Source organism: Oculina patagonica, chromosome 7, assembly GCF_052425735.1.
Source record: "Oculina patagonica isolate OP01 chromosome 7, crgOcupat, whole genome shotgun sequence".
In the NCBI taxonomy this organism is placed as follows: domain Eukaryota; kingdom Metazoa; phylum Cnidaria; class Anthozoa; order Scleractinia; family Oculinidae; genus Oculina; species Oculina patagonica.
The window spans coordinates 31901646-31925245 of record NC_135764.1 but is presented as its reverse complement, the minus strand read 5'-3'; the positions used below and the strand labels follow the sequence as shown (position 1 = coordinate 31925245).

Here is a 23600-nt window from a genome sequence, read left to right as displayed (position 1 = left end):
AGTGTTACAGACTGAAATGTGTGCAGAGAGATAAATAACGACTTGAAACAACAGCAAATTAAATCAGATAATTACGCTGACAGTTCTTTGAAAGCGTGTCCATCCGTCCATGTCTCTACAAATGACACTCCTTGTCTGTTAAAGAAATCAAAAATAAATCATTCTAGGGAACAGATCTTAACAAAATGTTCTTCATCAATTCAAAGGCAGCCAAAGCAGGAACTGTGTAGTACGACATTATTTTTTGGGTACACTTACAACTTACAATTGTGCATTGCAAAGAAATGAATTTCAATATAAAATGTAAAAACATTCTAGTGTAAAACAAAGTAAATCTCAGTAACCTGGCCTGCCAGATTACAGTAAACACCCGCATGTAAGAACCTAGTGGTTTAAGAACCTGCTGGCAGAAATTTGCCATTTTAATATCCCAAAATATAAGAACCTGTTTAGCCAAGCAAATTTCAGCAGGTTCTTATATGTGGGTTATAGAAAATTTTTATGAACATTTTTAACAGAACATCCCAAACTGTATTTACAAATAAAGAAAAGACAGATTCACATAGACTGTAATTGTCTTCTTTGGACCTTGCATGAGGCTTGAAGCAATACAGTTATGAATAAATGCTGCATAATGAAGGACCAAACCCATTTTTTTTCTTCTCGTACAATCAAAAACTATGGCTCCTCCTTAGAAATTAAGAACCTTATTAAGAACCTACTTAGCCTAAATTACCAATAATTACCCCCAAATACAAGAACCTATTTTGCCAAACTTAGAAAATTGTAGGTTCTTACACGCGGGTGTTTACTGTACTACATTTAATATAATTTATTACCTGACAGGGACAAACTGGCCCAGCCGAAATCTGTTCTTCATGCACGTTTCTCGGCCAGCCTTCTTTTCCAGGGTGGACTGTTTAACAGCAAAAAAAGATTTGAAAGAGGTTATAAAGAAATATTTTCCAAAAAAATATTTAACTACTTTTCTCTAACTATTTTACTTACTAGTGGTCATTGCACATAATTTATAAAATGTACCTCCCTTAACAATTTGCATGAACATGAATAACAGTACTCTATTAAACCACAAATTTATTTAAGTTACCAAGCTCCTTTGAGGAGTGCAGTGGCATAATGGTAAGCATGTTACACCTCGAATCAAGGTTCAGGTGTTGAATGGTACATACAGTGTTTTATTATATAAACATCAGTCAAATACCAGGAAATCTTTCGCGCGAAAAAATCATATCCTCACACGTATAATAATAATAACGTGAAAATAACATGTTATTTTCACATGTGAAGATATCGATTTTGAAACATTTTCTGACAAGTTTGCCCTGTTTCAATGCTGAATGAGCCAAAGTAAATCGATATTAAGTCGAAACATCTTCGGACCTTCCTCGGCAATCTTTGGATATCTTCGGAAATTTTCGGAAAAGTTCGGAAAATGCTCAGAAACATTCGTACGACCTTGGGACAACATTTTGCAAATCTTCGGAAATCTTCGGAAAATGGTCGGAAATCTTCGGAAAATCGCCAAAAACATCGAAATTGGTAGGTTTATATAATAAACAGATGCGCGAACGAGTGGGATGTCGATTTGAACACGAGAAGATAGATTTAATATCTCCAAGCAACCATGTAATATCCTCTATATCTTAATGTTTCAGATCCTCAATTTGTTGAACCTTGATCTTCATAAAGTTCTCAAACCAAAATTTGTTTTTCTTTACATAGTCAAACACTGCAACTTTACAGGTACATTATACCCTAGGCTTGATCTCTGCCGCTCTCTCGAGTCTGGCCTTTGTTTCTTCCCAAGAAGAGACGGTTTGAGCTCCCAATTTCTCAAATTACTTTTTCGTTTCTCTTGAAGGTTCAAGAAACTGGGATTCCAGTGCATATAAATCAGGATTGATAGTTACAAACTGAATAAGAATATATATTTTTATACTTACTGCAGTAATTAGAAGTTTCTTGTTGATAGCTAAACACTTCTCAAGACTTTCTTTTACTTTAGCAGCAGCTTTCTAGAGGTTTGTAAAATACAGGCCATTTGACATTTTAAATTAAAGAACTTTTCATCATGTTCAATTGGGTAACACAGTCTTTGTGCAAATTCAAAAGAAGTAAAACTTTTGCCTTCCATAAAAAGTATATTTAATAATTATTACAGTGTAATAAAAATAAGGGTTTGTCATGTGAACATGAAGTAAAAAAGAACTTCTGATCTGTTAAATTTATTGTCTGCTATTTTTATTAGTGTATCAAAACATGAAAAAACAAGATTCACCCATGCACTGGTAACTGACTTATGTACATGTAAGTTAAAACAAGGTTCCCCAAGACAAAATGCCCCAGACAATGCCCCCTGGCATTTTTATGTGGAATAAGCTTACTAAAATTCACTTTACTCTGTATCTCCATCTTGATGTACTAGGTGCATTTCATGTGCAAGAAGACCTATTTGCCAATTTTACTCCTTTTAACCAAAAAGCATTCAAATCTCATTGACAGTGTCCCTTTAATAAGCCATCAGCATTGCATATCTTAAGAACAAGGAATTAAAAGCCAGTTTTATTCCTTGCAGCAATGTTGCTTTCTCACATGTGAAGAGAGCTTTTTGTCAGGGGTGTTTTGTCTTGGGGGTACAGTCGAAGCTCTCTTAACGGACACTCTCGGAAGCGGACAACTCTCGGCCACCTTTTTGACCCCGTTTTAACTCCCATACAAACTCTGTATTTTTACATTCTCGTAGCGGACATTCCCGTAACCGTCCGCGGACACTTTCGAGATTACGACTTAGACTTTTTCTTTGTTTTTAGCTCCCGTAGCGGACCCCGAAAGAAAATCCTACTTACAACCTCTGTATCCTGTTATTATCAATCAAATTCACGTCGCCGTTTGTGACAATGATTTTACAGTAATACAGGACCACATTTTATGCTTTTTGTCTCATCCACTCGTCCGTTTGTTAGCTGGGCAGCTCCCGTAAGCGGCCATCTTTCCCCTACACCTCTGTGGCCGCTTACAAGAACCATTCTCGTAAGCGGCCAGCTCCATTTACGGACACTTTTTTCACTCCCGAGGGTGTCCGCTACAAGAGCTTCGACTGTATTTTGCCCATTTACTCTCACAAACCACTTAAATTAGGAAAAAAACAAGTGTCCTTGCAACATTATTGAGAATACAGTAAAAGGATTTTAATGGTATAAAAAAAGTCTTAGTTAAAAAATTATATCTGGAATTGCATGTACCTGTTGAATGTCAAGCTGGCTTTTGTAGTCCTCAACAAGCTTCAGGAAAATTAAAAAAAACAAACATTTTTTTCAAGATTACTGTCTATTCAAAAATGTGTTAATGGAGGAACATTTATCTGTTGTGTTATTAATGTTTCACTTATTTTTACCCTTTTAAGATCTTCAATCTTGCTTTCCTTTTCTTGAGAAGAAGCCACTCCTGTTGATAAGAATGTCTCCATTTCCTGTTGACAAATTTATTAATAAATATTATTATTAAAAGTTAAAATTAATTCTGAGTCTTATTTGAGTTGATCAAGTGACATTATTCAATTCAAGTGAAGTATTACCCTTAGACTCTCAGTTGTCAGGATTGTCTGTAAAATCACAAAGCAAAAGAAAAAGTTAATAATAACCACAGAAAACAATATTTATTTACAAAAAAAAAACAGGGCTTACTTGTATTTTGACCCTGGTCTACAGGCAAGCTTGGCTAGTATCAACTTTCACTGCACAAAACTAAGTTACACTTGCCATGCCACATTAAGAGAAGCTGGAAACAAACCTGTGTTGACTCATGAACAAATATCCCTGCAGAATCAATGCCGTCAGATCCGTCTGACTCTGGTTCAAGTGGACAAGGTTTGACCTTCAGTGGACACGGCAATGTAGAGCTACTGTCTGCTTGGAACTAAAAACAAAATTAAAAATCCAACATATAGATTTTAGTAATTAAAACATAAAAAAATTATTGAGCTACACTTTGGGCTGATTACACTGTACATGGCAAGTTTCAGCCCAGGGGGTGCCAGGCTGGAATTTTGAAAAGATTACATGGCAGTTTTCAGTACCTGAGAAGTAAATGATGGTAAAAGATTCTGCGGACTTCGACGTGCGGGGGAACTCTCATTCTGAGGAAAAGAGTGCCAAAAAATATTTAGCTACTTTAAAAATGCTGAAACAAATCAACAATTCGTAAAAGAACAATGTCAACAACAGAAGTGATGCAAAATACCTTGAAATACTCAGTGATTTTATTGCTTGCTTCTGAGCGTCCACTTTTACTGAGAATACCTTCAAATAAAAGACAAGCAACATTGAATAATAAAATAATATAATTGATTCTAGCTTTGATGTTTGTGGATCAAACTCAACCATGTGACCAAAAAAATACTATTGAGAACATTCATTATTCTACTTTTCTACCGGGTCTGTAAATCAGTTTTATAATTATTCAACTTAACAAATTTTGTTTTAATAAAAGTACTGTACCAGGAGAATCTCCATCCATTGTTGCTTTTCGTTTTCTTCCTGAATGCTTCTCACTTCTCTGACTGGGTGTGGTACTCTGCAAAAACAACAAAAGTTGAGGATAGCCCAGCTACAATGTAAGAAAGTGCCAGTGCTAAGAGCAGGGGGACATGCAAGGAGGTTTAAATCCTGCACAGGCTATTCACTTATGCCAGTAAGAATCTGGGTCTGAAAGAAAGGTCCAGTAGACTGTACATGGCTCGAGTGGCTATGTCAGTAAAATGGTTGTAAGAATCTTGGAATGTAAAGATTAATAGACCATATTCGTATTCTCGGTATTGGACTGAAGTAGCTTGCAATGGAGGCTAATGCGGGAGAATATCACTAAAAAAGCTTCATGCCATTTGCATTTGAAAAGATTACCCGCATAAGCCTACCATTGCAAGCTAGTTCCAGTCCTATACCGAGAATACGAATATGGTCTATTACAACAAGTGGACAAGACTCAGAACACCAGCCCAATAAAGAGTGCAATTCACATTTAAATCTAAGCAGACAATACTTCCAATAATATTGATACCTCAAAGTCTTTGTCGCTGCCAGTCGATGAAACACTGGCGTTACTCAGTTGAGAGTCTTGATTAATACTCTAGAAAATAGAATGGCAAAAGAAAAATTAAAGTTATCTTGCATGCTATACAAGGAATTTGACTGTCCATACCAACAATAAGAATATGGCTTTAGAAACAAAAGTAAATTATTGAAGTCTAAGATCTTATGGACTGCCAACAGTCACTTCCTTTATCACAAATTATAACTGTTATCAAAGCATCTTTTTCTGCCCTTTATGACAAAATACTTTGGTACCTTACCAACCTTTTAAGAGGGGAGTGAATATAGGTTCATGGATAGACAGATCTGACCATAAGAAGCGCATGGATAATTTGCAGACTTTTGCGATAAATCAACCGAATTTACAGATTTCAAAAACACAAGGGAGCACAGATCAGCTGAGAATTTTGTCCAGATTCTAGACTCTGCTTGCCTTGAAGTTTGGATTGCTGATACTAAGTGAAGTTCGACACAGAAAGTTTTAAGTAGCAGAGAGCCAGATTTGGCATTTGAACTTAGCTGAGACTTTCTGATCAAATGCCCAACCCCAGGGCATGTGTGGATGTTCAAAAGAGTCACTTAACTTCATAAAATGTTGTGAGAAAGTCCATTAAAACGGTCAAAAGTCCCCACCACGGGCAAACAATTGCTGTCAAATCCCCCGTCTATGCCCAGCCTTCCCCCCCCCCCCTCAGCGGCTTAACATTGATAGGTGCATAATAGTGGTAGATCAAATGAGCTGTAAACCGCTCATTTATTACAAAAAACAAATTTACTATTGTTTAAAAGAAGTAACAACATTTAAAAGAGCAGTGAATATTTTTTTAGCCCCTCCCCTGCTGACTTCTCACATCTCTACCTTACTCCCCCCCCCCCCCCACCACCACCACCACTATTCCCCTCTCCCACTTGTTTTCTTCAGTACTTCTGCAAGAACAGCTCAGATACTGCACTTGTGCATAACAGCTTGAAAATGTAAGTACAGTATGAAAAAGCTTCAGCTCTACACAGCTACAAAATATCAAAACAATCTTATCAAACTGATGTTCCTTTATGGAAGCATCAGTTAATAATCAACATTCAGAGTGAAAGTTGAGTTGTTACAATTGTGGCAAAAACCGGCGACATTTTTCTAAATGAAAAATGACCGCCTACCACAAGACTGCTATAAAATACAATATCAGAGGTCAGATATGAACTCTGCTCTTACCCGAGGAGTATGGAACCTTGCTTCTAGCAACTCGTGTTTTTTCGGATCCAGAGCTTCAAGGCGCGAAAATTGGATTTCGCCCTCGCTATTCCGCGCTTCGCTGGCTGCTGCCACTAAAACAAGATATTGAACATGAGAATGCAAAGGCTTCTAGAATTACCTGCACACAAATGTAACAGAAAAAATGAATATAAGCGAGAGGTTGTTTGAGCACACGAGTTTAAACCACGACTTACTTGCACTTTTCTGACTCATTTGTGACGAACTCATGCTGTTGTCGAGCTGTAACTGAAACCCAGGACTAACTATTCCAGAGCCGCAAGGCTCCTCCATACTTTAAACTGCTATTCAATGTACATAGACGAACAAAAATCATGGTGTGATTGTTCGCATTCGTCTACGAATACATGATTTGTGTTTTGTATCTCCGGCTCCCTCGAGGACCAAGTACGGTGGAACAGAGGCCAGGCTACCAAGGTTGATGTCGGTAGGGAGGGGAGGGGTAGCCTGCGAGCAGGTTCATGCAGTCATTTCAAGGGGGGTAGGATGAGTTTTGAACATTTAGGTAGCTCCCAAAATTCAGATTAGCTCCCAGCGGGGGTTGGGGGTACTCGGGATTTCAAGTGACGGGGATGATTGAATGGGGGCAAAAATCAAGACCCAAAAAAATCCCAAGGGCTTCCAAAAAAACCCCAAAAATCCCTAAACCAAAAATTAACTCCCCAAAAATCAACAGCAAGATACCTTTGTTTGTGCTTTATTTGCAGAACTATTCAGCCAAAGCACTACCACAAATCTTTAGATCATTTTTAATACCCCAAAAATCCCTTATATAATAAAAAAAAATACTTGCCAAATTTTCCTACCCCAAAAAATCCTGGAATCAAAACTGTCAAACCCCCAAAAATCCTTCTATCATCCCTGTCACTTGAAACCCTGAGTACCCCCCCCCCCCCTGGGAATTAGCTATACCAGGAGTCGACAAAAGATCTGGGAACGCGATTTGGCCAAGTTTCACCTATTTCTTTTGACTGAAAATTAGGCCACTATATAGATCATCAAGCCATGAATAATTCTTGAGCATTTCCGGTTCCCGTCAGTCTGTCCGTCCGTCAGTCATCAAACTTTTGAATACTGGAGGAACATCTGTAACAGGTCAGGTGAGCTCCCTCTCCTGGCCTTAAAGATAGTCACAGATGAGTTAAGGCCCTGCAAAACGAGGAAACATTTTTTTTTTTTTTGCCAGTCCTTTAGGATAGCAGATGAAAATCTAATGGAATAGAGTTGGGGTCAAGATCCCGGGGGGGGGGGGGGAGGGGGCACTCCCATATTGGGTGCCACTGGAAGGGTAGGGTTTTCAAGCAGTTTAGTCTGGGATAGGGTTAAGAAATCAGAAAGTTTTGGTCTAGAAAAGGGTAGCATTTGCCGGAAAAGTTAAACTGATCTGTGTTATGACGAATTTAGTCCAGAATAGGAATAGAAACTCAGAAGAGAAAGAGGCTTTCCTAAACGTAAATAAAATCATCGCAGCATCGTTGTTGACAGATGGTTTTCCATTAAAACACTGATATTGATACAGTTCTAAAAAATGCAAGTCTGGGATATATAGGGTAGGGATTTACGGTGTCTAGTCTGGTATAGGGTTGCAAAAATCAGCTGAACATGGTCTGGTATAGGGCAAGGGCTTCAAATTCCCAGCGGCACACCCCCACCCAAAAATATACAGGGTGGGATATATAGGGTAGGGATTTACGGTGTCTAGTCTGGTATAGGGTTGCAAAAATCAGCTGAACATGGTCTGGTATAGGGCAAGGGCTTCAAATTCCCAGCGGCACACCCCCACCCAAAAATATACAGGGTGCCCCCCCCCCCCCCCCCCCCCCGCCGGGGTCAAGATTTGGATAGCATTGAAAAATATTGCTGTAATGGAAAAGAGAAAGTAACAGTTTTCGGTTTCTCATGTGGGTTCGTGTTAAGGGTTCGAGGTTTTGATGGGTATTTGGCCATCAGTTAACCATTCTGGGAAAACAAGAGTTTGCATGTAAGCTCATGTATTTTTCATAATCGTACCCTGGGTCTTTTCGCTGTACAAGCGCCTTGCATGGTTCGGACAGCAAGAAGGAGGAGGGCTATTTTAACGGAATTTCAGTACACCATGTCAAAGAGTAATTGAACACTGTTGTAGACTAAAGAACGGTCCCTATCTTTCCCTAGTTTGTAGAGCAAGCTAGTACTGAAGCCAGCAAAAAGCAAGAAGAAAAAATGGCAGCGCGATGGTTTTTCTTTGTTGAAGGTGGTGGCAAACAAGGACACAATGTTGCAGACACATTGTTGCAGCAGACCTCTCAAGTCTCACGATTTTGTCGTGAGACTCACGGTTTTCACTTCAATCTCACGATGAGAAACAGAAATCTCACGGTAAACAGAGTAACAAGTCATTTGATTGGCGCCTGGTTTTAGGACTCTTTTAGTTATTTTTGTCCGTCAGTTGATCAATCTCCCGGTTTTTACTGAAATCTCCAGATTTTTTGACCTCAATCTCCAGATTTCCAGTGCTTTGAGGTTGAGAGGTCTGTTGCAGACACAGTTATTTTTCTGGGCTGCGTTGTTCAAAGCACGATTAAGCTAATCCAGGATTAGCGCGAATTTTGATTTTAGCTTTACAGCTTTTTAGTGAGATTTTCTGTTTATATTTTCTGCCCTTCAATTTTGCTGTTGACTAATCCCAAACTCCAGAAAACGTAAGCAATAAAAACACTTTTATACAAGAGAAATCAAACTCTTGATTTGCATTTAATCCTGGGTTAGTGTTAATCAGCTTTCGACAACCCGGCCCTGTTTGCCGAGCGTGCAACATTTGTTGCAGACACAAAATATGTGTCTGAGATACAAAAAAATGTTTCTGATTTCTTTCAGAAACATTTTGTGTCTGCAACAAATGTTTCTCTGTTTGCTCGCCCAAGAAAACATCATGAGCAGCAGTGTGTCCGCAACAATGTGTCCTTGTTTGCCACCGCCTTATACTTCTCCCTCCACAAGCTACTGTCCTGTGGGAAGACCTGGGAATGGTACTACGTGCATCACTTTTAGGATCTTTGAGATGAAGTATGAGAAGGTAAGGTTGCAAATAAATGTTACTAAGAGCATGGCAAAAAACATATAATAATAACTGTTTTATTTATATATATCTTTAGCTATATATACGACTGAACTTTGCATGCATGAGCTGAGCAGAAGACACTGCTCGACCATGTAAGCTTGACGTGTGACGTTGTCCTTTTATAATATGCCGCCCTTGAATAAACCTTCCATCCTTGAAGAAGACACAGGGTTGGCATAGTTCGGCTAAATAAAATTTAGAATAAAAATCAAATTTCCATGCATGAAGGAAACATCTGAGGAAATAGGACGCAAGCTTGGTTACACGGCTTGCAAGGGCTGTCGGTTTAACCACAACTTCCCTGTTGCTACATAGAAAGACCACCTAGAAACAAAAAGCAAAGATGTTTATGGAATGGTATAAATAATACTCAAGCAGGCTGTGTGTGTTATAATATTACTAATCCCTTACCCAAACAGAGTCGCTAGAAGCCAGTTTGTGTCTACTTGTGACTACATTTGGCCAAGACTTGCATTGGTTTGCTGCACTTTGATTGATGTGAAATTTGAATGCAAGTAAACACGCGTTTTTCATCATTTGCTAATATGGTTGCAAGTCATTCAGGGTATGGGAGCTGAGCTTTTCCAAGGTGTTGATCAATGAATTGTGTAACATACCTGTGACTTCAATGCTTATACCAGTGATATAACTACTTCTGTCAGAAGCAAGGAATGTTATCACATCAGCTACATCTGAAATATTGATCAATCAAAACAGTCATGAGGCCCTGCGACACGGCCCAGAAAGTAGCGACAGCACATAAAATAAAATCGGGAAAAGTGTCAACCCTTTTGGAAAAACTAATAAATTCCGATAAGGACAAGCAATTTTCCTTCAATTCAACTAACGACAGTGACGGGAAGTGCGATAAAACAGCAACATGGGACATTTTTAAATTTAGGCAAGTGACATGGGATCCCCCTGGCAGGGCCTCAGTCATTGCTATTGTACTTCCACACTCAAAACCTTTTTAAATGCTACTCACACTTGACTGCTGAACCTTTCTTTACCTGATGGATTGCCAAATCTTGCAAGAGGAATCTGTTTCTTTAACTGTAATGTAAAGAAAACAAAGCAACAACATTACAACATGAAAGTGTCTTTAAAATGACATCAAAATCTTTTACAGGTAATAATGCACACAGTCAAACCTCTTCTAAAGCAGACACTCTTGAGACAAGAAACAGTGTCTACTTGAAGATATCTCTACTTATGGGAGTTTAAAAATGTAGTGTTTGTGGGGTTTTTCGGTACAAGTTGACAACTTCAATGCAAATCATTTTGGCATTTACATCACAGTATACATTATTTTTGCTAATTAACAACTGCGCCTGCAGCTCTATGAAAGAAGAACCATTTGCTGGTTTCAGTAAAATCTTACCTTTTCTAGTACTTTTTCAGGAACAGCATCTGTCATTGGAGTTTGAATAAAACCTGGTAGAACTGCATTGCATCTCACACCAAATCTACATGCAAAACAACATGTTAGAACAATAACTTCTCATTAACTAGTGTTAAAAAAAAGTAAGAACAAATGACATACCTTGCAAGCTCCTTTGCGCAAGTCTTTGTCAATCCTTCCACGCCAGCTTTAGATGCAGCATAATTTGCCTGACCAAGATTTCCTATCTGGTAATTAAAAATTTTCCATGATGTCATATGCACAAACTATGACTTTATTTTGCCAATAAATGAATGGCCAGATAACAATATATGTTGGAAGGACAGTGACCAAACTTTTTGTGAATTGGTCAAGTAGGAATTTCAAGGCTCAACACTTTTTATCTGGTCAGGCATTTATTGCCCCCTTTTTTTTGATGTTTTCACAGTGACTCTTTGTAGCCAGACCCTTTGACTTGAAACATTAACAATAAAGACTTATTAACTAGCTCTCTGTACGCATTGCAGGCTTATGTAGCTAGTTAATAATTTGAAGAAAACATTGGTCACCACCTGATTGAGTCAAACTTTCATGACACATTGATTTCCTTTTTTTACTTGGAAAATGGCAAAGTTGTACATATTAAATAAAAGGCAACACTGGACAGTATTAATGAAATATGTTATCTTAGGGAAGAAAAGCCACATATATTTAACAATGTAGGAAGCTTTTTAATGACTGGGGAATTTGGTTATCAGGCTCTATGGTGCTTTTTTTTCTTTCAGTTATAAAGTCATAATTATATGATTATAAAATTTATTAAATATTAATTATTTAGTACAGTACTTTGTTGTTAAAGAAAAACACATGTACCTTGCCCACGATGCTAGCGAGATTAACAATAGAGCCATTAGTAACTTTTTCGCTGACCATCAGTTTGGCAACTGCTTGTGTAACAAGAAATGTTCCCTGGGAAACAAAAAAAGGGGTCTGTTTTCCTTTTATGTTAATGTATTTTTATCTTACAGTATATAGATTGGTGGGTTGCTCTCCTTCCAGGAACATGATGTCAGGGCTCCTATAGTGGAAAAGATGGGTCAAGGGATGATCTAGGGGGATGCTAGTGCCACCCACTTTTTCTTTTATTTTTAAACTTACAGTTTTTGTTATCAGTCGTCTTTTGATTTTTATTGTGTAATCAGAATGCTGGAAGCAGCACTCCACAAAATATGTAATTTTTTCATTGTGGAGGGGGAGGGGGGCTTCTTGCCACAATTTTTTTTTGACACCCTCATTCTAAATTTTCTGTATCTGATAGGCATGTTTGCTTTGGAAAAGACCTGAATATAAGGGGGAGATGAAGTGTTACTTTCCAGAAGTTTGTGGGAATTTTCATATCTGTGGTTCTTTCAAAGTTGATATTGATAAATTGATTTTTACCTTAAGGTTGACATCAATAACTTTGTCAAATTTTTCTTCATCCATTTTTAACAGGAAATCATCACTAGTGATTCCAGCAGAGTTGACTAAAATGCACGGCGACTTCCTGTACTCACTGATAATACACTCCAGCACCTTCTGTACCTCCTCTCCACTTGCCACATCTAAGGAATAGTTGATGTGTTTGCTGTCGGCATGTTTTGATAAGCTGTCAGTGGTCTCCTGTGCACCTTGGTTATTGAGATCGGTCACTACAATGCTTGCTCCTTCTGCGGCTAATGCCTGGCAGACAGCTCGGCCAATACCACTAGCACCACCTAGAGTATCAAGCAGATTCAGCAACACCTTAGTCTAAGTACATTCTTCTCAACTGCATCCGGCCAGAGCTTTTCCCGGTTTCCGTAGCATGAAGTGACTAGGCGTATTTCTTTCCCTCCCTGGATAGGCGCAAGTCCATTGCAGGTTTACCCTCCAGCAGTAAATTCGCTGGTACCCATTTATACACCTTTGTGAAGAGAGGCACAATGAGAGTAAAGCATCTTGCCCTAGAACACAACACAGTCCCCCAGCCAGGGCTCAAACCCAGGCCGCTCAATTCACAGTGCAGCCACTAACCATTAGGGAGGCCCTGCCAGGGTAAATTCCGACAAGCGACACAACGCAAAAAGAATGGGCAGCACATAAAATAAAATCGCGACAAACGACAACCTTTTGGAGAAACCTAAATTCCAACAAGGACAAGCAATTTCCCTTCAATTCAACTACCGACAGTGACGTGAAGTGCGATAAAACAGCGACACAGGATGTTTTTAAATTTAGACAAGCGACACAGGATCCCCCCTGGCAGGGCCTCATTAGGCCACAGCCCCTCCCACTCACAAGATAGGAAAAATGAAAATATACTTGCTCAATTGAACCCTTATAAAAGAAAAGCAACTTATGATTTACAAATCATAAGCTAATACACTCGATTTCTGCAGATTTTCACATTGCAGACTGGTTAAGCCTGGTTCTCTGAGTTATCAGCATAACAACATGAATATATAAATGTTGTTATGCTTATACATGCCATTATATTTCAGCTAGTTGTTTGTTGTTCACACTGGATGTTTTTAAATTTAGACAAGCGACACAGGATCCCCCCTGGCAGGGCCTCATTAGGCCACAGCACCTCCCACTCACAAGATAGGAAAAATAAAAATATACTTGCTCAATTGAACCCTTATAAAAGAAAAGCAACTTATGATTTACAAATCATAAGCTAATACACTCGATTTCTGCAGATTTTCACATTGCAGACTGGTTAAGCCTGGTTCTCGGAGTTATCAGCATAACAACATGAATATATAAATGTTGTTATGCTTATACATGCCATTATATTTCAGCTAGTTGTTTGTTGTTCACACTGGTGACTTAAACATCAACATATGGCGTTTATTTGGTTTTCATGACTTTGCCGTTATGTCGTGGTGTCTCTAGTGTGAACAGGACTTTATCCTGAGTTTAATTTGAATTAAGCTTATGGATGAGTTTTAATATAATCTAAAGATTAAGTAATTAAACAATGTTAAATAAATGCCACAGAAATTCGTTTGTCAATTTTCCTTGAGTATTTCAAGGCCTATACCAACACAACCGAGGAATTTATCAGCTGCACAGGTAAGAGAAATATACCGTATATTTTGTCTGATCGTGAGTCAGTGTGCCCTTTTTAACGTTACTGTGCTAAATATGAAAATAATTCTGTACGATGTTCATTTAGAAGTCCCCACTGTACATCATCTTACCCGTAACTAATGCTAAACGACCAGCTAAGAGTCTTCCCGTGGCCGCCATCTTTGGTGATTCCCACGGTTGAGGCCTGGTGGCATAGTTTGTGCATCATGTAAAATTACTGCAATGTCCCTCATTTGTTCGGTTACCGTATTTATTCGAATAAACGCCGCGGCGTTTATTAAATTTTTCGTGATTCGAGTGCGGCGTTTATTCGAGGGCGGTGTTTATTTTAAACTCAATTTATATATTGCAACAATAGCATGGTAAATGAACATTTGAACTTTATAAAACAGAAACATGTCGTAGTGCATGTGTCAAAAGTCATTTTCAATATCTTAAAACATTGTTACAATCAAGAAAAATAAATTTTTAGGCTTGCTTAAACTTAATATTTCACTGCATTTTCTTTTTGAGTTTATTGTTCGAATAAACGCCGCATCATGTTGCGGCGTTTATTAATATTTCTGCTCTAAAATGCGTCGTTTATTCGAGGGCGGCGTTTAATCGAATAAAAACGGTAGTCGGGGTCTTGGGGAGCGGCACGAGAAACGGCATAAGCGTAAAGAACGGCGAGTGGGAAAAAAGTGAGGGAAAAATTGTACTGTCGCCTTCTCCCCCACTCATTCCCCTTAGTTTTCGCTTAACGTTTTTTTTTTTTTTTGCGTTGCCCCGCAACAAACAAAACGCCTGAAACTAGCTACCCCTGGGTCAGGGGACAGTTGTTTGCGTTCATCTTTCTTTTTATACAAGCCTTTCCAGCTTTAAAATTAAAGGCGGGGTCATTAAAATTATAAGAAAACCCAAAGAACAACAAGTTTGACACGTCAAGCGCATCGACGTAAAAGAGCTTCTCTGTGATTGGCCAATTCGTTCATCGCATGCTCATTTTGCATAAAATATTCAAGAAACTGCAAACGAAAGAATATCCCCAGGCATTCAACAGTCAGCTGACGCGAACCAAAGGGAGATCGTCGCACACCTACCTTAGTGTTCAATTCTTCAACTTCCAAAAAGAATTCAGACCAAGACCAAGACATTTACAATATGGTATTTACATTTTTTGCTGCTATTTTTCTTCCGTGCACTAGGAAACCCTGTTGGTTCTTTTTCATGACTTGTTAAGCGCAATGAATAATAACTATTTTCAGGTGCTCTGCGCGCGCTCCCAAAATTAAATTCCTACAACGGCAGTATACTACTATTAAGTTTGATTATGCTCTCGATTGCTTGTTTATTCATCGGATTTTTATTTTGTAAACCTCTAGCGTGAATGTATATCTATACATGTTGGGCAAGCCGGATGTCAGATCGGTAACTCTTGCTGGGAGCTGTACTGCTTGGAGCACGGTATCCAACCGGATGGACTTATGCCCAGCGATAAGACACTAGGATATGGAGACGATTCGTTCAACACGTTTTTCAGTGAGACCGGATCGGGAAAGCATGTCCCTCGAGCGATCTTTGTCGATCTGGAGCCTTCTGTTATAGGTGTGTGAATTAATAATTTTAGTTTCGATCTAACGAGTCACGAGTCAATTCTATTTCAATTTCCTTATCGCTACTGAAGCCAAATACTGTCTGTCGGTATGGTCTTAAAATTTCGTGCATTAAACAGAAAGTAGCGACTCGATATGCGACTGCCCCTTTAGTAATAACAACCTTTTTATTTTGGTCTGATTAAAAACAGTTTCGCCAATTTTGCATTTATTATGCAGAATTAAGAACGAGTTCCCTTCGGTAAAGAATCAGACAACTTTTTCTGCTATATACTCGAATTTATTTTTAATGTAAATATTTCTTGTTTGATTTAAATATGATCAAATAATTATTTTTATACGTGCTCTCATTGTACATGTATGGGTTGACATGTGTTTCAGATGATACATGCTGTTTGCGTGATCTTTCCCAATATTTCCTCCCCATATTCAAATTTTTAGGAGCAATTATAATACAATTTAACTTATTTTTCTATTTTCGCACTTACATAAATGGCAAACCAGTGATTTGCTGCTCATCAGTCTATTTTGAGATCCATGCAAGAAATATTCTAATATACGTCCAAAGCCGAGTTTTCAATCCTGGTTAAGTATTTTTGGCCTTCGCATATTCGATATTTTTATAACTTGTAGATCGTAAATTTTATTCCTTAAGTATCCCCGGAAACCGCCTTTTCACTAAAAAATTTTGCCTTCGTAAGTGGATATCAATTTTTATGAATAAAAATGCGTATATAACAAAACTGTTGCAATTTTAATTTACAAGTACGCTATTTTTTCCCTGCTTCGTCTCTTCGGACAAATCGGACAAAACATAGAAAGTTTTCGGCAGTTTTGAAATACTTGGAATTTTTTCTTGTACTCATGAAAGCAGTACAAACACTAATTTACATGAAGAAACGCTGGTTGCTTTTGAAAACAGGCTTGAAAAGACTAAGCGCGAGCCCCTGTGGATGTTGGATCAAAGATTGAACCCTAAACTTGCTCCAAGGCGAAACGTTTTGGTTTCTCCTGTACTAGCAAAATGTTTTTTTTTTATTGTTTACCCTGAGCAAATTAAAGGGCGAGGGTTTGTATACGTTTGAGCCCGTGCCAGGGTAAGAAAAGCTCAAGTCAAAATGTATGGGACTGAAACTTTGCATATCGAAACGCGGTCGTGGTTTATTACACGTACTCGCGCGTCGAACAAGCGCGCTCTTTACCGCTCGGGTAAATCAAATGAAAAGAGGTGGACTTGGAGCAAGTCTAACATTAACACTTATGAGGGTAGCAAAGGTGGTGTTGTGATCCTGTTTCACACACAAATTTTAACCAAATTCACGTGTCACGTATATTTGAAACAGCAAAATTCACGAATCACGTATCTTTTCTAGCTATTTTCACGTGTCACGGTATAATTTTTGCTTTATTTTCACGCGTCACGGACTTATTTTTTCCCCTTTTCACGTGTCACGCATAAACCCTTTGCTACCCTCACTTATGATATACCTTCTTGACTTAGTAGCTTAAATCCAAAAGAGTATTACACAATTCATGAAAAGCCCCTCAAACAACCTGCGATCTCTATATCTAAAGGTTTAGTTTCTTTCTTTTTTTATTTCGCGAAAGTGAAAAGTGGTCAAAAGTCCGCCAGTTTCGCAACCGCACTTAATGTCACGATATTTTAAGTCCTTTTTCTGAAAACTTCCAAATTGAGGAAAACCTCAAAATAATAGTTGTGTAATGTAGAAAAACAACAAAGGAGTAGAATAAACGCGAAAATAGCCAAGGATGGTTGCGACTGCCGAAGATTTAGACGGTTTATAAACGACAAACTTGAACTTTTTTCCTGCTCCCATTCACCTTTATTTCTAGATGAGGTTCGCACGGGGACCTATCGCCAGCTGTTCCACCCTGACCAGCTCTTCACTGGGAAGGAAGACGCTGCTAATAACTATGCACGTGGTCACTACACAGTCGGCAAGGAACACATCGACAGTGTGATTGATAAAACCAGGAAAATGGTACGTAAATGCTTTGATTTTCTAAAATGCTCTGTTTATTTTTTGTTTGCTTTCAAAGTAGCCTCCGCGCAGACGTCTTCTTTTTAGTTTCTTCCCGGCTGCGTCGGACGTAGGAAGGAAATTGGAGACGTCTGCAGGCAGGCTTTTTCAACGTAACTTTAATCTTTATTTTTTTTTATTTGAAAAATATCCATGCTTCTTCCCCCTATACGATATCACTACGTGTTTGCTCTTGAAATTATATAATAGACTGTACTTGACTTTGTTTTGTATGTACAGCTAACCTTGGGCGCTTTCCATCTATCATAATTGGCCGGGCGGTCCGGTGGTTTTGAATGTGAAATGGGCCTTTTCCACGGGATTTTCCCACAAAACCACCATAACAATATATTTAATATCTATTTTTTGACTGATTTGACAGGAAAAATTTGGCTAAAAACAGTATTTTTTTCTTGAAAATACCAGTCTGGCCGGCTTGTTCTGACAAATGGAAAGCGTCCTAACTTTGATGGCTAACTGTTTCCATTTTTGTGATTTTTCAGGCCGACCAGTGCAGTGGTCTCCAAGGTTTCTTAATCTTTCATTCCTTTGGGGGTGGTACAGGATCTGGTTTTACCTCCCTCCTCATGGAGCGCCTTTCAGTCGAATACGGCAAGAAATCAAAGCTGCAGTTTGCTATCTACCCTGCCCCACAGATTGCAACAGCTGTTGTCGAGCCTTACAACTCCATTCTCACCACTCACACTACCCTGGAGCAATCTGATTGCGCGTTTATGGTTGATAACGAGGCTATTTATGACATCTGTCGTCGGAACCTCGATATCGAGCGGCCGACGTACACCAATCTGAACCGTCTGATTGGTCAGATTGTGTCGTCAATTACTGCCTCGCTTCGGTTTGATGGCGCCTTGAATGTGGATCTGACTGAATTTCAGGTTAGTTCACACAAGAACTACAAGACACACATTTTACACGGGATTGACCGCCTGCGGGCTTCCAAGAATGTATTTATAATTGTTCGAGATGCAATTTGTTTTTTAAAAAAATAACATTTGCATCCTATCAATGAACAAAAAATATTTTTCTTGGGCGATTTCGATAGCACAGATGGCTTAGTTGTTTATCTCGGCAAACATGAAAAACAGGACAAAGTTGAAGAAGCTATTTTACATATAGGACCAGAAGTTTATTTTTAAAATATAACATCTGATAAGGTATAACAAATGAATTAAATTTAACGTGGCAACGTGAAGGTTTCGACGGAGAACAGATCTTTTGATCTTAAAACGGCCGAACGGCTGGCATGCAGTCTTAAAAGCTTAAAATATATGTTGTCTTTCATATCTATCCATTAAAATGTCATATTTTGCCTTGAAAATTAAGAAGCGCGAGAAAGCCTTGAGCAATTCAAGCTTTTAAAACTGAGTGATGCTTATCTTCCACCATTAAAATTTCGGTGTGTGAGGATAGCTGTTCCGAATTATTCTCATCTGCTCTATTTTTTATTCTAACTACCGCATAAATATCTCTAAAAACAATCATGAACTGATGAAGAAGTACGTTTTTTTAAAAACATTTAATATTGGGATTTCTTTATTTTTTTTCTAAGACAAGAATTGGCTTTGCCATAAGCATGTGGGTTTGTCCTTAAATTAACAGACAAGTCGAAAGAAACAAATGGAGACACTTTTTACTGAACCGCCTGATAATTCCTAAATCGACCTGATCGACAAATAACTTCTTCAAAATTTTCAAATGTACATGCAGATTAAGTATGATAAGAAAAAAAAATCATCAAAAAATTAATTAAGAATTCACTTTTTAGCTAGAATTACGTTCAAATAACACTTCTCTGCGCCACGAGATGGCATATTTATATTTTGTGTGCATGAAGCTTTCATTGCTCTGAAAACAACACAGAAAGTTTTGAATCTTGTTTCTCGGTTTTTACTCCTTTCAGAGTTTGGGAATCCAAAAAATCTACCACCTTTTCTAAGGAACAGTGGGTCGAGCCCGAGAACTATAGTTTTTTTAACTGTTTACCTAAGAGGAATAGGCTTTGGAATGACAAATAAAATTAAAGAGACGACACGAAAGAAAAACTCTCATTTTTTACTCTATTGTTTCAGACTAACTTGGTACCGTATCCTCGGATCCACTTCCCTCTCGCTACATACGCACCAGTCATCTCCGCCGAGAAAGCTTACCACGAGCAACTGAGTGTTGCCGAGATCACAAATTCATGCTTTGAGCCAGCCAATCAGATGGTGAAATGTGACCCACGTCACGGCAAGTACATGGCTTGCTGTCTGCTGTTTCGCGGGGACGTGGTACCCAAGGATGTAAATACAGCTATTGCCAGCATCAAGACTAAACGTACGATACAGTTTGTGGATTGGTGCCCTACTGGATTCAAGGTAATGAACAGTTTTTATATATAATTTCTTTGTTATTTCAATTGCTGCCCAACGAAATTACAAAAACAGGATACAATAAAATAATAAATTAGTTACAAAGAAAAAGTGGTGGGAGACCAAAAAGAAACTAGAAAGTTTATGCCGGGTCCGGCCTCCTATTCTTGAAATAGCCAGCAAAGAAAGTCCGAAAGAAACGGTAGGAAAGTTAACCCGAAAAGGTCAGTGAAATCGATAATATTCAGAAATTCTGGTAAAGAATTATCCCTTCGATTTTACTCAGTACTAAAGCGTACGGTTCAAGCTAGGCTTAGTCAAAACTAATTAAAATCAACCCACCCTTCCACGATCTTTAGGACAACTGTTGTGAAATGTTTTAGTTAACAAGGTTGTTCAAGGTTACTCCTAAGTTTAAAGTCCAAGGTTGCTCAAGTTTTAGCCCACACTCGCAGTTCCTTGGTTTTTGAGCAGTTTTGTCTTGTGTCTTGTTCGTAAGAGTCGTTTGGGTTATCCTTATTCTTTTTCTTGAACGGTAGGCATGTCAGTTTGGGAATCAAAACTGCCCGTTTGTCCTACCTACACCAGGGTTTTGGAATTGGGTTCTTACTACTCTGTAGTTTAATCATTAGAATTTAATTGGTTATTCTCTACTTTTGTTGATCACCAAACAAGTGTGTTTTCACGAGTTAAATCATGCTGAGGATGTGCGGTAAAGTTCCCACGCTCATCAAACCCAAACATGTCTACAGATCACCTATATTAGAAAGGCTACTCAGGGGCGGATCCAGGATTTCAAAAGGGGGGGGGGGTGGATGGCAGGCCATAAGGGCCTAACCCTAACCCTAAGTGGCGGCAGACGGCGAAACGTGGCGTAACAACAACCAGACATGAGCGAGAGATAATTTTTCTTTCTTTCTTTATTTTCTATTTCAAATAAAGTGACATTTCGAATTTTTTTTTACTGAAAAATGGGGGGTGGATATCCACCCTATCCACCCCCTCCCCCTGTATCCGCCCCTGCTACTAGTTGGCTATAGTAAGTTATACAGTGTTTGCTGAAGAAGACGTATTAAATAACTTGAACAGAGACAGAGTCCTGGTTCCTCCCGTTGCAGAGCTAAATTCCCTAAGTACGCTCTAACAATACTAGTGTTACAAAAATATAAAACATTTGCTTTATTTCCCTCAAAACAAAGGAGGACTCCCTGAAATTTATGCCGTGGGTGCGGCCCGCTTCTGATACCCTGATAAGTCTTTTTTAGTTCAAAACTAATGCGATTTTTTTCGGTTTGTTTATGGCTCACTGTTAACAACTTTTTCTGGTCTCGTCTTTTACAACAAAACAGGTTGGAATCAACTACCAGCCCCCCACAGTTGTTCCTGGTGGAGATCTGGCCAAGGTTCAGCGCGCTGTGTGTATGTTGAGTAACACCACAGCTATCGCTGAGGCCTGGGCCCGTCTGGATCACAAGTTTGATCTGATGTACGCCAAGCGTGCGTTTGTCCACTGGTATGTGGGTGAGGGTATGGAGGAAGGAGAGTTCTCCGAGGCTCGTGAAGATCTTGCTGCCCTGGAGAAGGATTATGAAGAAGTTGGCGTGGATTCCCACGAAGACGAGGATGAAGGAGACGAGTACTGAGTCGGCGAGTGCATGAATCGAAAGCTTTGTGTTGCATGGAAAGGAAGTTTTTTTCTTAGTTAGTAGAGAGATCACGTCTAGTGAGTGAATCAATTCAGCAATATAGAAATAAAGAATAAAGAAAACAATTCTGTCCCAGGTTGTGTACCATCAAATAATTTGATTTTTTTTTTTGTCAAAACGTTTTTCCTTTTAATTTCGTTTCATCGTATGCAGCTGCGTATACTATATTTAGTTTGACTCATCAAATTTCCAAGTTTGAGTTCTGACAGCTAGACAAAACTTTTGACAACTTTACTGGAGGCTTTACCACCAACTTTTCAGGTTCATAGACATGTTTGGGTTTCTATAAAGCTCTGGAAGATCGATTCCACGCATAAATCTCGCCCTAAAAGCCAGATACAACAAATAGCAGATCAAAAGGGCGACACCTTATGGGAAGCATTTAACTTATTTCTTACACACGGAAAACACTTGACCGGGTGGTCATAAAAAATGCCAGGTGGACCAGAAAACACAGACCGTCTCCATGGGATACTAACTCTAAAATAGTATTCGTAAGTGTTTGAACGAGACAAAAAGCGTAGCAACGGAACCCACGCTAAGCATCCTAACCAAAACTAACTTAATATGGTGCGACAGAAACATTAGTCTCCTTCGCAGCTTTTATTTGACGAGCCAAAACAACGGCTGCAACGGAGACTACAGAAACATTTGCCTTGACCTTTATAATTGGCAAAAATAATTCTAGTTCTAGAATTAACAACAAATCAAGTAATTTTACGTCTCCTATAAGACCTGTTAGCAGTCTACTCATTGCATCACTTTGGGCACTATTGGGCGGCAGATAGGTCAGCACTTGCAACTGTCTCGGCGACTCTTCATGGTGCATGCCGAAGAAACGCTCTGTTACTACCACACAATTGTGACTGTTAAAAACTTTTGCTGCCTTTTCAAAAGAGAATTTGCATGGTGAGTTATAGATGCGTCAGTCAGTCAAAATTTGGGACACCATTTGATATCACCTTCATCCTCGTGCCTCTTGGCACATTGGGCCTTGAATACCATTTGATATGCCATTTGAAATTTTTGGCACGCCAACTCTACCTCATCAAGCCATTCGGAGGAGGGGGTGGGTGGGTGGGGGTACTCTTAAATCTATAGACAACGGGTCAAAGCAATGTCCCCAGCCGAGGTAAAGTTTACAACGGACGAATGAAAACAGGACCGGTTCAGATTTGACCGAGTCAGTGAGCAACGTCACGAATGACGCATTTTGAATAATTTTCAAGTTCACCGACTCCATAATCCACCTTAATCTTTCCTAATCTAAACCATCCGAGCTCTTTTTCAATTTATTATAACCAATTTGGTAATTTTCTGCCTTAGTTTTCCGTTATTTTGATGTTTCCTTCGATTTGAAGGTAATTTTGCGCTGATTTTGTACTTAACGTTGTGAACGACATGGTTGTCCTTATCAAGACCCCCTGGGAAGAAATCGTTCACGTACAAGTATAATACTGAAGTACAACTCTATGACGTCAGCAGACTCTTCATTTATCTTTGCTACGCATACCGCAGAACATGCTAAACAGTTTTAACTTAAACAAAGAATGGACTGAGTTTAATTAAACCGATGTTTATATTATGCCTGAAAATCGACTTGCTAACAGAGCAAATAGCTAAGATTTCCATCAAATTTTTCCATGGGCAAAAATTCATTGCATGCAGGCATCACATCGTGATTTGATCGTGACTGACGATGTTAGTTTTCGTTTTTTTATTTGGACTCTGATCTTTTAAGCAACAGAGACAATACGAGGTTATATGTGTACTGGTCCTTTGCCATTATTGTTTCATAATGGGCGCCTTAAAGGCTTCACTCAATATTACACCCCGCCGAAAAAATGTCTGTGTGCTATGATGTGCATGAATCGAGCACGTGGATCCAGCGCTTTGGAAACTTAAAGGA

At 38.9% G+C, this 23600-nt stretch overlaps 3 protein-coding genes across 4 annotated transcripts in view; 1 reads left to right on the top strand and 2 right to left on the bottom strand.

Annotated features, from left to right (window-relative positions):
• Positions 1-7131, bottom strand: part of LOC144660037 (serine/threonine-protein kinase tousled-like 1) — a 30677-nt gene extending 23546 nt beyond the window's left edge. The window contains exons 1-13 of one of the 2 annotated variants that reach the window (XM_078520585.1): positions 6555-7131; positions 6319-6431; positions 5077-5145; positions 4518-4593; positions 4261-4319; positions 4097-4156; positions 3811-3936; positions 3596-3622; positions 3416-3490; positions 3264-3302; positions 1965-2036; positions 840-916; positions 76-135 (exon numbers count right to left, since the gene is read on the bottom strand). In XM_078520585.1, the coding sequence (XP_078376711.1) occupies positions 76-135; positions 840-916; positions 1965-2036; positions 3264-3302; positions 3416-3490; positions 3596-3622; positions 3811-3936; positions 4097-4156; positions 4261-4319; positions 4518-4593; positions 5077-5145; positions 6319-6431; positions 6555-6651 (950 nt within the window). In that variant the 5' untranslated portion in view covers positions 6652-7131. The remainder of the gene's footprint in view (positions 1-75; positions 136-839; positions 917-1964; positions 2037-3263; positions 3303-3415; positions 3491-3595; positions 3623-3810; positions 3937-4096; positions 4157-4260; positions 4320-4517; positions 4594-5076; positions 5146-6318; positions 6432-6554) is intronic. The other variant, XM_078520584.1, reaches the window with a different exon arrangement.
• A 2350-nt stretch (positions 7132-9481) lies between these two features.
• On the bottom strand, positions 9482-14154 carry LOC144660332 (estradiol 17-beta-dehydrogenase 8-like). The gene is made up of 8 exons (XM_078520941.1): positions 14087-14154; positions 12300-12616; positions 11733-11828; positions 11022-11107; positions 10860-10944; positions 10489-10531; positions 10096-10170; positions 9482-9802 (listed from the first exon to the last, which is right to left on the bottom strand). The coding sequence occupies exons 1-8, from the start codon at positions 14133-14135 to the stop codon at positions 9786-9788; spliced, it is 768 nt and encodes a 255-aa protein (XP_078377067.1). The 5' UTR covers positions 14136-14154; the 3' UTR covers positions 9482-9785.
• Positions 14155-14974: 820 nt separating this feature from the next.
• On the top strand, positions 14975-21766 carry LOC144659418 (tubulin alpha-1C chain-like). The gene is made up of 6 exons (XM_078519844.1): positions 14975-15122; positions 15341-15563; positions 17426-17574; positions 18117-18509; positions 19704-19991; positions 21335-21766. Exons 1-6 carry the CDS (start codon positions 15120-15122, stop codon positions 21626-21628), a joined length of 1350 nt encoding a protein of 449 aa, XP_078375970.1. The 5' UTR covers positions 14975-15119; the 3' UTR covers positions 21629-21766.
• The last annotated feature ends 1834 nt before the right edge of the window (positions 21767-23600 follow it).

What these genes read in the sequence shown, in the direction of transcription:
- LOC144660332 (XM_078520941.1), bottom strand. Translation starts at nt 14,135, where the DNA reads ATGGCGGCCACGGGAAGACTCTTAGCTGGTCGTTTAGCATTAGTTACG. An exon ending in TCGTTTAGCATTAGTTACGG is followed by an intron (nt 12,617 to 14,086) that starts GTAAGATGATGT and finishes TTGATACTCTAG; the next exon opens with GTGGTGCTAGTGGTATTGGC. An exon ending in TGCGCAAAGGAGCTTGCAAG is followed by an intron (nt 10,945 to 11,021) that starts GTATGTCATTTG and finishes TTTTGCATGTAG; the next exon opens with ATTTGGTGTGAGATGCAATG.
- LOC144659418 (XM_078519844.1), top strand. An exon ending in TCTGGAGCCTTCTGTTATAG is followed by an intron (nt 15,564 to 17,425) that starts GTGTGTGAATTA and finishes CTTTATTTCTAG; the next exon opens with ATGAGGTTCGCACGGGGACC. An exon ending in TTGATAAAACCAGGAAAATG is followed by an intron (nt 17,575 to 18,116) that starts GTACGTAAATGC and finishes GTGATTTTTCAG; the next exon opens with GCCGACCAGTGCAGTGGTCT.